The sequence below is a fragment of the Calonectris borealis genome, chromosome 2 (assembly GCF_964195595.1).
Source record: "Calonectris borealis chromosome 2, bCalBor7.hap1.2, whole genome shotgun sequence".
NCBI classification, from domain to species: Eukaryota; Metazoa; Chordata; class Aves; order Procellariiformes; family Procellariidae; genus Calonectris; species Calonectris borealis.
The window spans coordinates 1,066,088-1,079,471 of NC_134313.1; the positions used below are offsets into that span (position 1 = coordinate 1,066,088).

Below are 13,384 nucleotides of genomic sequence, written 5' to 3' on the forward strand. Positions count from 1 at the left end.
GACGGACAGCACCACAAGCCAATGGGCTGAGCCCGCCTCCCCTAGTGAATCTCGCGCTCTGATTGGCGCGGGGCCGTGCTGGGCGTCAACGCGCATGCCCGGAAGCGCGGCGGGAGCGGAGGGGCTCGGCGGAGGGTGAGGGGCTGCGGGCGCGCGGTGAGTGGGCGGGGCCGGTGGGGGCCGCCATGTTGGGGGGGGGTCCCTGTGATTGGGGGGGGTCCCTGTGATTAGGGGGGTGCCCCTGTGATGGGGGGCTGGGTTCGGGGTGCTGTGGGGGGTCCCTGTGATGGGGGGGCTGGGTTAGGGGTGATTTGGGGGATCCCTGTGATGGGGGGCTGGGATAGGGGTGCTGTGGGGGGTCCCTGTGATGGGGGGCTGGGTTAGGGGTGATTTGGGGTGTCCCTGTGATGGGGGGCTGGGTTCGGGGTGATTTGGGGGGTCCCTGTGATGGGGAGCTGGGTTAGGGGTGATTTGGGGGGTCCCTGTGATGGGGGGGCTGGGTTAGGGGTGATTTGGGGGGTCCCTGTGATGGGGGGCTGGGTTCGGGGTGATTTGGGGGGTCCCTGTGATGGGGAGCTGGGTTCGGGGTGATTTGGGGGGTCCCTGTGGTGGGGGGCTGGGTTCGGGGTGATTTGGGTGGTCCCTGTGGTGGGGGGCTGGGTTAGGGGTGATTTGGGGGGTCCCTGTGATGGGGGCCTGGGTTCGGGGTGATTTGGGGGGTCCCTGTGATGGGGGGGCTGGGTTAGGGGTGATTTGGGGAGTCCCTGTGATGTGGGGCTGGGTTAGGGGTGCCATGGGTGCCCCTGTGATGGGGGGCTGGGTTAGGGGTGCCGTGGGGGTTCCCTATGATGGGGGGCTGGGTTAGGGGGTGCCTTGGGGCCGCCCCTACACCATGGGGTGAGCCCCTCGCTGCCAGACCCATGGGACCACCCCAACCTCACCTGCTGCCCCCCCCCCCCCCCCCCCGCCCCTTTCCTTGCCCGCAGCCCCTCGGCGCCGGCTGCCATGCACTCCCTCGTCTTCCTCTGCGCCCGCCGCCTGGTGAGCCACCGCCCCGGCGCTCGCCGCGCCCTGGATCTCCTCCCCGCCGAGCTCTACCCCGTCCTCTTCCAAGCCGCCTTCCTGGACGGGCGGCCGCTGGCCCTACGGGATTTGGTGGGGACGTGGCCCTTCCCCGTCCTCAGTTTCCAGCGGTTGTTGGGTCACCGTCACCGTCACCGTGGCCGTCACCCGCTCCTCAGAGAGAAACCCAATAAATTGTGCGTCCAGGCCGTCATCCTGGCCGTCGTGGCACATCTCCGCCGGGCGCTGGAGGAGCCCTGCCGCGGCACGAGGTGGGTGCCGGGATGCCAAACTCCTCCCGGGGACGGGCAAGAGCCGTTTCCTTCCTCCTTCGGGGAGACGGAGGTGACGATGCTCATCCCGAGCTCTGGCCACGCTGGAGAAGGAAGCCGCGGGTTGGTGCCGGGCTCCTTTAGTCCAAAGCGGGACCGCGACCCTCACCCCGCCTCGGGGCTGGAGCGAGTTGCCGGATAACCACGGCTCTCCCGGCAGCCGACCGCGCCGGTATTTCGATTCCCCCATTTCCCCGCTCGTTTAATTCACTGGTTTCTTGTCTTCGCCCAGCGAGAGACGGTGCCGCCTGCGGGTGCTGGACATGACGGGTCTCCAGGACGACGACACCGACCGCGGCCCGGAGGGGATGAGCCTGTGGTCCGGCACGGTGGCGTTAGCCAAAGCTTGCCTGGAGATCTCCAAACACCAAAGCGAGTGCCTGAAACGCGGCTCCAAACGACGTAAAGGTCCCTCCGGCGCCTCGGCGGCCCCGCAACCCGTCGGCGTGGAGGTCCGCGCCGATCTCTTCGTTAACGGCACGTCCTATGGCGTCTTGCGGGACGCTTTGCAAACCGGCGCCTCCGGCCCCCTGCGTCTTAAATGCCGGGATTTCCACGCCGAGGAGCTCTCCGTCGCCGGCACCGTGAGTTTGCTGGAGTCGCTGGAACCCGCCGGCGTGCGGCGGGTGGATCTGCGCTTCAACAACCTGGGGCTGGCCGGTCTCTGCGCCGTTTTGCCGCACCTCGCCAGATTCCCCGACCTCCTCAGCCTCAAGCTGCCCTACAGCAACGTCGACGTGCGGCGGCTCGCGGCGGGGACGGATGCCGGCCTCCGGCGCCTCGCCGCGCAGCTGGGGGGGCTGCCCCGCCTCAGGGAGCTCAGCTTGGGCTCCTCCAGGCTTTCGGGGAAACTGAGGCAACTCCTCGGGTAAGTTCGTGGCGCGGCGCGTCCTCAACTTGCTCTTTTCACGCTCCGGCTGAGGGAATTCCCGGTTTGCGTGCGGGGTGGGGCTTGGGATCCGGGGGGATTTGCCGCCGTTCCTCTGGGAATATGGGAACCGCCCCCTCCCGCGCGGTGACGGCCCCGGGGGGGCTCACGGCTCGGTTTCTCCGCCGACAGCGACCTGCAGGCTCCCCTGGAGAGCCTGGAGCTGGCCTTCTGCTCCCTCCTGCCCGGCGACCTCGCCTTCCTTTCCGGAAGCCTCCACGCTCCGGCGCTGAGGAAGTTGGATCTGAGCGGCCACGATTTCTCCGAGAATCTTCTCCGACCTCTTTGGCATCTCCTGGAGGAGACTTCGGCCTCTCTCCTCCACCTGGATCTCATGGAATGCCGGCTGACGGACGCCCGGCTGGAGGCTCTGTTACCGGCGCTCTGCCGTTGCTCCCGTCTCCGTTGCCTGGGACTTTTCGGCAATCCCCTCTCCACGCCGGGACTCAAGACCTTGGTACGGAAAACCGTGGTTTTGCCGGATTTACGCCTGGTTGTCTACCCTTATCCCGTGGACTGCTACAGCCGGGAGCCGTCCCCCGCCTCCGGCTGGCTCTTCGGGGACGCGGTGGACGAGGAACGTTTCGCCGCGGTGAACGCCGAGCTGTGCCGGATGCTGGTGAGCTCCGGCAGAGCCGACGCCGTCTGGACCACCAGCCTTTGCCGGCACGGCGCCCTCGACTACTTCACCTTGTAGCTCCGGCGAAGCTCGGAGCCCTCATCCCGCCCCGCGGCACCCGGTGAACCGCCGCGGCCTCACCGCTCTGCCGCAACCCCTCCTTCCTCCCAAAATTTGGTGTTTCCTCCTCATCCCGGTGCTTTTCTGGTAATTTTCCCTTTCGGTGTCACCGTGCCACCAGCCGGGGGGACCCGGTGCTACCGATAACTCCCGGCAGTGCCTCGTGTCACCGTAACGTGCCGGCTACGGGTGGATCGGTGTCCAGGCCGTGCCGATTAATCAACACCGGGAGACTGGTTGATAAATGGCTGCCGGCGGAGCAGAGTCCCGGCAGAAACGGTAACCGCGGTGCTGTCCAACCCCGTGCCTCTGCCTCGGCCCCCCCCCGCCCCCCCTGTACCCCAAGTCCCGGCGGGTGCTCGGCGCCGCGGGGTGAGGAAACGGCACAGCTCGGCCGCGCCGGGTAGGCTCCGTTTGGGTTTTTTCTTTAATAGACGAACGGGGGTCCCGGCTGCCGCGGTGAGCGCCCACCCCCCCGCGGCAGCGCCCACCCCCCTGCGGCAGCGCCCACCCCCCCCCCGGTGAGCGCCCACCCCCCGCGGTGACGGCGCTGGGCTCTGCCACCCGTTTTCCCGTCGGCGTGGGGGTGAGCGGGAGGGCTGTGAGTGTCTATAGGGGTGCCTGGGTGTCTATAGGCGTGCCTGGGTGTCTATAGGGACTCTGGGTCTCCATAGGCAGTGGGGTGTCTGTTGGGGCTATGAATTTCCATAGGGGTGCCTCGGTGTCCATAGGGGCTATGAGTGTCTATAGGGGTGCTTGGGTGTCCATAGGGGCTATGAGTGTCCATAGGGGTGGCTGGGTGTCTATAGGGGTGGCTGGGTATCTATAGGGGCTATGAGTGTCCATAAGGGTGCCTGGGTGTCCATAGGGACTCTGGGTCTCCATAGGTGGTGAGGTATCTTTAGGAGCTATGAGTTTCCATAGGGGTGCCTGGGTGTCTATAGGAGCTATGTGCGTCTATAGGGGTGCCTGGGTGTCTATAGGGGCTATGGGTATCTACAGAGGGTATGAGTGTCTACAGGGGTGTGTGGGTGTCTATAGGGACTATGGGTGTCTATAGGGGTGCCTGAGTGTCTATAGGGGCTATGAGTGTCTACAAGGGGTGCCTCGGTGTCTATAGGGGCTATGGGTGTCTATAGGGGTGCCTGGGTGTCTATAGGGGCTATGGGTGTCTATAGGGGCTATGAGTGTCTATAGGGGCTATGAGTGTCTACAGGGGTGCGTGGGTGTCTATAGGGGCTATGAGTGTCTATAGGGGCTATGGGTGTCTATAGGGACTATGGGTGTCTATAGAGGTGCCTGAGTGTCTATAGGGGCTATGAGTGTCTACAAGGGGTGCCTGGGTGTCTGTAGGGGCTATGGGTGTCTATAGGGGCTATGGGTATCTACAGGGGTGCCTGGGTGTCTATAGGGGCTATGGGTGTCTATGGGGGTGCCTGAGTGTCTACAGGGGCTATGGGTGTCTACAGGGGCTATGGGTGTCTATAGGGGTGCCTGAGTGTCTATAGGGGCTATGGGTGTCTATAGGGACCCTGCTCTCCGTGGGCGGTGGGGTGTCTATAGACGCTACGAGTCGGCGGGGAGGGGGGGGAGTCCCCAACTCAGCCCTGCCTCGGGGCGACGGGGCCGGCGGGCGATTCCCCGGCAGAGCCGGCTCCGCCGGCGCGGAGCAGCGGCAGCAGCGCCTCGGTGAGCCGGTAGCGCCGCCCCTCCCAGTTGAAGTGGGTGGGGGGCTGCGCCGCCCCCCGGCCAAACTGGAAACCGGGGCTCCACTCCAGCGCCAACGCCGAGCGCACCAAACCCACGCCGCCCGCCCGCGCCGGCGCCGGGTGGTAGAGCCGCCCGTTTTCCGGTAACACCACCAAATTCTCCGGTTGGAAAGGAACGGTTAAACGCTCGCCGCCGCCGCAGTAGGAGAGGAGCCGGATCCCGCCGGAGCCCGGCAGGAGTTCGGTGAACACCACGGGGCGGTCGTCGCACCGTAAGAAATTCCGCTCCCGGCCGCAGGGCGAGAGGAACGGGAATTCCGCCTCGTAGCGCCCGCTGCGGTTGGGCTCCAGCCGCTTGAAGAAGAAGGCGAGGAAGCCGACGTCTGGCGGGATGGACGGAGGGAGGTCAGCTCGCCCCTCCCCCGCTAATTAGTGGTAATTAATCCCCCGCCCCCCCCCCCCCGCAGGTAATTAGTTGCGGGGTAGGGGGATCGTTCGTTAAGGGGATCCCGGTTTTGGAAGGGGTGGTGGAGGGAGGAGCGGTCGGCTCGGGAGGAATCACCGTGCCAGGAAGAGCGAACGGGAGCTATTAATGGCAGGAGCTGCTTAATTAATAAGGTAATTAATATGCAAAGAGCACCCGGCGGCTGCTCTGTCACCAGAGTGGGGGGGGGCGTCCCCCGTCCCCGCCGGCGTGGGCTCAGCCCCCCGTTACGGATGAGATCCCGATGAAGGATGAGATCCCAATGAAGGATGAGACCCCAATTAAGGATCGGCTTCCAATTAAGGCTCAGCCCCTAATTAAGGCTCAGCCCCTAATTAAGGCGGCGGGGGCTGGTGTGGTGAGGGGGTTTTGGGGGGGTTTTTGGGGGGGTCCCGGCACCTTTGAAGCAGGTGATGAAGTTCTTGACTTTGGTGTCGTCCAGGAAAAGCTGCGGAAAAGCGGGAAAAAGTCTCAAAATCTCCGAAACTCCCAGCAGGACCAGGGGGGTGTCTGGGATCCTTTTGGGATCCGTCCAGGCTCTGTCCGGGATCTGGCCTGGGTCCCTCTGGGATCTGTCTGGGATCTGGCCTGGGTCCCTCTGGGATCTGTCCGGGATCTGGCCTGGGTCCATCTGGGGTCTTTTGAGGGTCTGACTAGGATCCATCTGGGATCTGGCTTGGATCCATGTGGGTTCTATTTGGGATCTGTCCGGGATCTGCTTGGGATCTGTCTGGGATCTGTCCTAGGTCTTTTTGAAGTCTGACTAGGATCCATCTGGGATCTGGCTTGCATCCATGTGGGTTCTATTTGGGATCCGTCCAGGATCTGTCTGGGATCTGGCCTGGGTCCCTCTGGGATCTGTCTGGGATCTGGCCTGGGTCCATCTGGGGTCTTTTGAGGGTCTGACTAGGATCCATCTGGGATCTGGCGTGGATCCATGTGGGTTCTATTTGGGATCTGCCTGGGATCTGCTTGGGATCTATCTGGGATCTGTCCTAGGTCTTTTTGAAGTCTGACTAGGATCCATCTGGGATCTGGCTTGCATCCATGTGGGTTCTATTTGGGATCCGTCCAGGATCTGTCTGGGATCTGGCCTGGGTCTGTTTGGGATCTATCTGGGATCTGTCCTGAGCCCATCTAGGGTTTCTTTGGGGGGGGGATTTGGGGGGGGGGGGGGCGCGTGTCTGTCTGCGGGATCTGTCTCAGGTTTGTTTGGGATCCATCCGGGGTCTGTCTTGGGTCTGTCCAGGATCTGTCCTGGGTCCATCTGGGATCTGTCCTGAGCCCATCTAGGGTTGGGTTTTTTTTGGATCTGTCTGGGTCCTGCCCAGGATCTGTCTGTGGGATCTGTCTCAGGTTTGTTTGGGATCCATCTGGGATCTGTCCTGGGCCCATCTGGGGTCTTTTGGGGGTCTCACTGGGGTCTGTCCAGGATCTGTCTGGGATCTGGCTTGGATCCATGTGGGTTTTATTTGGGATCTGTCCAGGATCTGTTTGACATCTGTCTGGGATCTGTCCTGGGTCCATGTAGGATCTGTCCTGACCCCATCTAGGGTTTTTTTTTGGGGGGGGATCTGTCTGGGTCCTGTTCAGGATCCATCTACGGGATCTGTCTTGGGTTTTTTTGGGATCCGTCCTGGTCTGTCCGGGATCTGTCTGGGATCTGTCTTGGGTCCATGTGGGATCCGTTTGGGGTCTGTCTGGGGTTTGTTTTGGCTCTGCCCAGGATCTGTCCTGAATCCATCTGGGGTTTGTCGGGGATCTGTTTGGGGTTTGTCTGGGATCTGTCCGGGGTCTGTCTGGGATCCATCTGGGATCTGTCTGGGATCCACGTGGGATCCATCTGGGATCCGTCTGGGGTCTGTCCGGGATCCATGTGGGATCTGTCTGGGGTCTGATTGGGATCCATCTGGGATCTGTCCGGGATCCATGTGGGATCAGTCTGGGGTCTGATTGGGATCCACCTGGGATCTGTCCGGGATCCATGTGGGATCCACGTGGGGTCCGTCCGGGATCCACGTGGGATCCGTCTGGGGTCTGTCCAGGATCCATCTGGGATCTGTCTGGGATCCATGTAGGATCCACCTGGGATCCGTCCGGGATCCACGTGGGATGCGTCTGGGTCCACGTCTTGGGTCCATGCGGGATCTGTTCGGGCTCAGTCCGGGATCTGCCCTGAGTCCATTGAGGGTCCGCCCGGGATCCACCCGGGATCTTTATGGGGTCCGCCCGGGATCCGGTGCCCCCCCCCCCCGAGGGCCCCCCCCGCCCCGGCCGCGGCCCCGGTACCTGTCCCTGGTGGTCGAGGTAGTAGAAGTACTCGCGGGTGCGCGGCCCCGGGCGCTGCCCCTGCCGGTACCCGGGCCCCGGCCCCGCCGCCCCGCTCGCCCCGCGACGGAGCAGCAGCCGCAGCGCCGGCGGCAGCCGCATCCCGGCCCCGGCCCCGGCCCCGACACCGGCCTGACCCCGCGCCCGGCCCCGCAGCGCTCCCGGAAGCGGCCCGGGCCGGTCCGGCGGTTGCACCGCTCCGGGCGGAGCCTGCTCCCCAGCGCCTATGGACCCCCAGGCACCCCTATGGACACTCATAGCCCCTATGGACACCCAGGCACCCCTATAGACACTCATAGCCCCTATGGACACCCAGGCACCCCTATAGACACTCATAGCCCCTATGGACACTCATAGCCCCTATGAACCCCCAGGCACCCCTATGGACACCCTGGCACCCCTATGGACACCCTGGCACCCCTATAGACACCCAGGCACCCCTATGGACACTCATAGCCCCTATGGACGCTCATAGCCCCTATGGACACTCAGGCACCCTTATGGACACTCATAGCCCCTATGGACACCCAGGCACCCCTATGGACACTCATAGCCCCTATGGACACTCATAGCCCCTATGGACACCCAGGCACCCCTATAGACACTCTTAGCCCCTATGGACACCCAGGCACCCCTATGGACACTCATAGCCCCTATGGACACCCAGGCACCCCTATAGACTCTCATAGCCCCTATGGACACCCCACCGCCTATGGAGACCCAGAGTCCCTATAGACACCCAGGCACCCCTATGGACACCCACGCACCCCTATAGACACCCCTATACCCCTGTATACACCTGTACACTCCTATATATACACTCATGCACCCCCTGTGCACCCCTATTACACCCAGGCACCCTATAGACACCTAGGCACCCCTATGGACACTCATAGGCCCTATAGACACCCAGGTGCCCCTATGGGTATTCATAGGCCCTATAGACACCCCACCACCTATGGACCCCCAGGCACCCCTACGGACACTCATAGCCTCTATGGACACTCATAGCCCCTATAGACACCCCTGCCCCCCTATGGACATTCACCCAGCCTGTACACGCCCATGAACCCCTATAGGCACTCATGCACCCCTATATACACCCATATACCCCTATAGACACCCATACCTCCTACAGACACCCACTCACCCCTATAGACACCCATGCATCCTTATAAAAACCTACTCACCTTTATAGACACCCACACACCTATAGATACCCACACCCCCTGTAGGCACCCACCTGGCCCTATAGACACTTATGTACCCTTACAGACACCCATATGCCCTATAGACACCTATACCTCCATAAACACCCACCCACCTCTATACACACCCATACCCCCCCGTGTGCCCCTATACACACCCCTTACACCCCTACAGACACCCAGACCCCTATAGGCACCTGTGCACCCCTATACACACCTGCCAACCCCTATAGACACGCCCACACCCCTGTATAGACTCATGTGCCCCTATAGACACCCATACACCCCGTGTGCCCCTATAGATACCCATACACCCCCTGTGTGCCCCTATACACCCATGCACCCCCTACACATGCCCACGTATACACCCATGCACCCCCTGTGCACCCTATACATACTCATACCCTCCCTGTGCCCCTCCCCTGCACCCCCCTGTGCTCCCCTATAGAAACCCCTCTATACGCCCCCAGCTCCCCTGTGCACCCCCTCTACACACCCTGGGCACCTTTAGGTGCCCCTATATACATCCCTGTGTAGCTTTATGTACCCCTGGGGGCGTTTATATACCCCTATATACACCCTATCCACAGCCTATGCAGCTTTATGCACCCCTCTATACCGCTGTGCTCCCCCCTCTCTTCCTATGCACCCCCTATACACCTCCCAGCACCCCCTATACACCCCACATACACCCTGTGTGCATCCCTACACCCCCTGGGCGGTATGTATACACTCCATACGCTCCGGGGGAGGGGGTACACACACTGCCCCATGCACCCTATACTGCCTGGTACAGCCTATACTGCTTGCAGAGGGAGCCCTATACATACCCTATACAGCCTGCGTGGTGGGGGGGCATGACTATATACACCCCTATAGAGGCTGTATGGCATGCGTGGGGTGTCCCTATACAGCCTGCAGGGTGGGGGATGACTGTATAGACCCCTATGGCGGCTGTATTGTTGTGTGGGGCTTGTCTATACAGCCTGCGTGATGGGGGATGACCTTATAGACCCCTATAGAGGCTGTATGGCATGGGTGGGGCATCCCTATACAGCCTGCGTGATGGGGGATGACCATATAGACCCCTATGGAGGCTGTATGGTTGGGTGAGGCATCCCTATACAGCCTGTATGGCTGGGGACACACACCCGTATATACCCCTATAGAGGCTGTATGGCATGGGTGGGGCTTGTCTATACAGCCTGCGTGATGGGGGATGACCTTATAGACCCCTATAGAGGCTGTATGGCATGGGTGGGGCTTGTCTATACAGCCTGCGTGATGGGGGATGACCATATAGACCCCTATAGAGGTTGTATGGCATGGGTGGGGTATCCCTATACAGCCTGCGTGGTGGGGGATGACCATATAGACCCCTATGGAGGCTGTATGGTTGGGTGAGGCGTCCCTGTACAGCCTGTATGGCTGGGGACACACACCCGTATATACCCCTATAGAGGCTGTATGGCATGGGTGGGGTATCCCTATACAGCCTGTATGGCTGGGGACACACACCCGTATATACCCCTATAGAGGCTGTCTGGCATGGGTGGGGCTTGTCTATACAGCCTGCGTGATGGGGGATGACCTTATAGACCCCTATAGAGGCTGTATGGCATGGGTGGGGCTTGTCTATACAGCCTGCGTGATGGGGGATGACCATATAGACCCCTATGGAGGCTGTATGGTTGGGTGGGGCGTCCCTACACAGCCTGTATGGCTGGGGACACACACCCGTATATACCCCTATAGAGGCTGTCTGGCATGGGTGGGGCTTGTCTATACAGCCTGCGTGATGGGGGATGACCTTATAGACCCCTATAGAGGCTGTATGGCATGGGTGGGGTATCCCTATACAGCCTGCGTGGTGGGGGATGACCATATAGACCCCTATGGAGGCTGTATGGTTGGGTGAGGCGTCCCTATACAGCCTGTATGGCTGGGGACACACACCCGTATATACCCCTATAGAGGCTGTCTGGCATGGGTGGGGCTTGTCTATACAGCCTGCGTGATGGGGGATGACCTTATAGACCCCTATAGAGGCTGTATGGCATGGGTGGGGTATCCCTATACAGCCTGCGTGATGGGGGATGACCATATAGACCCTTATAGAGGCTGTATGGCATGGGTGGGGCTTGTATAGAACCTATACAGCTTAGATAGGCCCTATATAGCCCTGCACACGCCGCAGGGTGCAGCCGGGCCCTTGCAGCCACCCCTATAGTCCCTATAGGGCCTCTGTGCCCCGCCCCCCCCACCTCAAACCAGCCTCCCGGCCCTCGATCCGCTCCAGAGTGAACGAGCCGCAGGGAAGCACTGTCCATACGTAGCTTTATTCACACGAGGGGGCGGTGCCTCTATACATCCACGCGCCCCAATTACAGCCCACGGGACACGCCCCTCCCCCCTCCCAGCCCTCCCCCCTCCCCGTCCCGGGTGGGGGTGGGGGGGGGGGCGGGCTCCTGCTCCCCTCCCCCACGGCGGGGGAGGGTCCCGCAGCCGCCGGGTTTGTCCCTTGATTTTCTTTTCTTTTCTTTTCTTTTTTTTTTTTTTTTAATCCTTTTCTCGTTTTTAATAATAAATAAAACCTCGAGTTCAAAAACGAAAAAAAAAAAAAAAGGGGGGAAAAGAGGCAAAAAGAAAGGGGGGGAAAAAAAAAATCAATTTATAAAACCTGGGGGAGAAAACAAAAAAAAAATTAAATGGAATTGGGGGGACCCCCTCCTCCCCCCCCCCCCCCCCGCACCTGGCAGTGAGCAGAGCTGGGAGGTAGCGCTGGGGACCCCCCCCCCCCACCCTGGGGACTCCCCCCCACCCGTGGGGGGACCCCCCCCACCCTTGGGGGGACCCCCCCACCCTGGGGACTCCCCCCCACCCGTGGGGGGACCCCTCCACCCTTGGGGGACCCCCCCCCCACCCTGGGGACCCCCCCCTGGAGAAAATAGCTTGAAAATGAGGGGGTTCTAATTAATAACTCTCTTTATAGATCTCTATACTCTGATGGGTGCCCCCTGCCCCGCCCCGTCCCCCCGGTGGGTGCCCCATGGGTGCCCCCGTGGGTGGAGCCGAAGGCACTTGGGGGCGGCCGTGGAGGAGAGGGGGGGACCCTTCGGCTCCAGCGGTGGGGATGGGGGTGCGGCAGGGACAAGGGTGCAGGAGGAGCAGGAGATGATGGGCACCAAGATGGGTGCAAGAGGAGCAGATGGGTGCCGAGATGGGTTGGGCAGGACCTGGAGGAGGTGATGGGCATCAAGATGGGTGCAGGAGGAGCAGGAGATGACGGGCACCAAGATGGGTGCAAGAGGAGCAGATGGGTGCCGAGATGGGTTGGGCAGGACCTGGAGGAAGTGATGGGCACCAAGATGGGTGCAAGAGGAGCAGATGGGTGCCGAGATGGGTTGGGCAGGACCTGGAGGAGGTGATGGGCACCAAGATGGGTGCAGGAGGAGCAGACGGGTGCTGAGATGGGTTGGGCAGGACCTGGAGGAGGCGATGGGCACCAAGATGGGTGCAGGAGGAGCAGACGGGTGCTGAGATGGGTTGGGCAGGACCTGGAGGAGGTGATGGGCACCAAGATGGGTGCAGGAGGAGCAGGAGATGACGGGCACCAAGATGGGTGCAGGAGGAGCAGACGGGTGCCAAGATGGGTTGGGCAGGACCTGGAGGAGGTGATGGGCATCAAGATGGGTGCAGGAGGAGCAGGAGATGACGGGCACCAAAATGGGTGCAGGAGGAGCAGACGGGTGCCAAGATGAACTGGGCAGGACCTGGAGGAGGTGATGGGCACCAAGATGGGTGCAGGAGGAGCAGGAGATGATGGGTGCCAAGATGGGTTGGGCAGGACCTGCAGGAGGTGATGGGCACCAAGATGGGTGCAGGAGGATCAGGAGATGACGGGCACCAAGATGGGTGCAAGAGGAGCAGACGGGTGCCGAGATGGGTTGGGCAGGACCTGGAGGAAGTGATGGGCACCAAGATGGGTGCAAGAGGAGCAGATGGGTGCCGAGATGGGTTGGGCAGGACCTGGAGGAGGTGATGGGCACCAAGATGGGTGCAGGAGGAGCAGACGGGTGCCGAGATGGGTTGGGCAGGACCTGGAGGAGGTGATGCGCACCAAGATGGGTGCAGGAGGATCAGGAGATGACGGGCACCAAGATGGGTGCAAGAGGAGCAGACGGGTGCCGAGATGGGTTGGGCAGGACCTGGAGGAAGTGATGGGCACCAAGATGGGTGCAAGAGGAGCAGATGGGTGCCGAGATGGGTTGGGCAGGACCTGGAGGAGGTGATGGGCACCAAGATGGGTGCAGGAGGAGCAGACGGGTGCCAAGATGGGTTGGGCAGGACCTGGAGGAGGTGATGGGCATCAAGATGGGTGCAGGAGGAGCAGGAGATGACGGGCACCAAAATGGGTGCAGGAGGAGCAGACGGGTGCCAAGATGAACTGGGCAGGACCTGGAGGAGGTGATGGGCACCAAGATGGGTGCAGGAGGAGCAGGAGATGATGGGTGCCAAGATGGGTTGGGCAGGACCTGGAGGAGGTGATGGGCACCAAGATGGGTGCAGGAGGAGCAGGAGATGACGGGCACCA

General features: G+C 61.7%; 2 protein-coding genes across 2 annotated transcripts; one reads left to right on the forward strand and one right to left on the reverse strand.

The window, feature by feature from the left end:
- The first annotated feature begins 81 nt into the window (after nt 1–81).
- On the forward strand, nt 82–3,840 carry LRRC14 (leucine rich repeat containing 14). Its single transcript, XM_075141021.1, has 4 exons — nt 82–156; nt 987–1,334; nt 1,627–2,262; nt 2,455–3,840. Exons 2-4 carry the CDS (start codon nt 1,006–1,008, stop codon nt 3,017–3,019), a joined length of 1,530 nt encoding a protein of 509 aa, XP_074997122.1. The 5' UTR covers nt 82–156; nt 987–1,005; the 3' UTR covers nt 3,020–3,840.
- Nucleotides 3,841–4,158: 318 nt separating this feature from the next.
- Nucleotides 4,159–7,709, reverse strand: C2H8orf82 (chromosome 2 C8orf82 homolog). The gene is made up of 3 exons (XM_075141022.1): nt 7,544–7,709; nt 5,654–5,702; nt 4,159–5,153 (listed from the first exon to the last, which is right to left on the reverse strand). Exons 1-3 carry the CDS (start codon nt 7,682–7,684, stop codon nt 4,663–4,665), a joined length of 681 nt encoding a protein of 226 aa, XP_074997123.1. The 5' UTR covers nt 7,685–7,709; the 3' UTR covers nt 4,159–4,662.
- Between the last annotated feature and the right edge of the window lie 5,675 nt (nt 7,710–13,384).

Excerpts from the sequence above, each read along its gene's own strand:
- LRRC14 (XM_075141021.1), top strand. The coding sequence starts at position 1,006 with ATGCACTCCCTCGTCTTCCTCTGCGCCCGCCGCCTGGTGAGCCACCGC. Across the intron at positions 1,335-1,626 it reads GAGCCCTGCCGCGGCACGAG|CGAGAGACGGTGCCGCCTGC; the intron begins GTGGGTGCCGGG and ends GTCTTCGCCCAG. Across the intron at positions 2,263-2,454 it reads AAACTGAGGCAACTCCTCGG|CGACCTGCAGGCTCCCCTGG; the intron begins GTAAGTTCGTGG and ends CTCCGCCGACAG.
- C2H8orf82 (XM_075141022.1), bottom strand. The coding sequence starts at position 7,684 with ATGCGGCTGCCGCCGGCGCTGCGGCTGCTGCTCCGTCGCGGGGCGAGC. Across the intron at positions 5,703-7,543 it reads ACCTCGACCACCAGGGACAG|CTTTTCCTGGACGACACCAA; the intron begins GTACCGGGGCCG and ends GCTTTTCCGCAG. Across the intron at positions 5,154-5,653 it reads CTTCATCACCTGCTTCAAAG|ACGTCGGCTTCCTCGCCTTC; the intron begins GTGCCGGGACCC and ends CCATCCCGCCAG.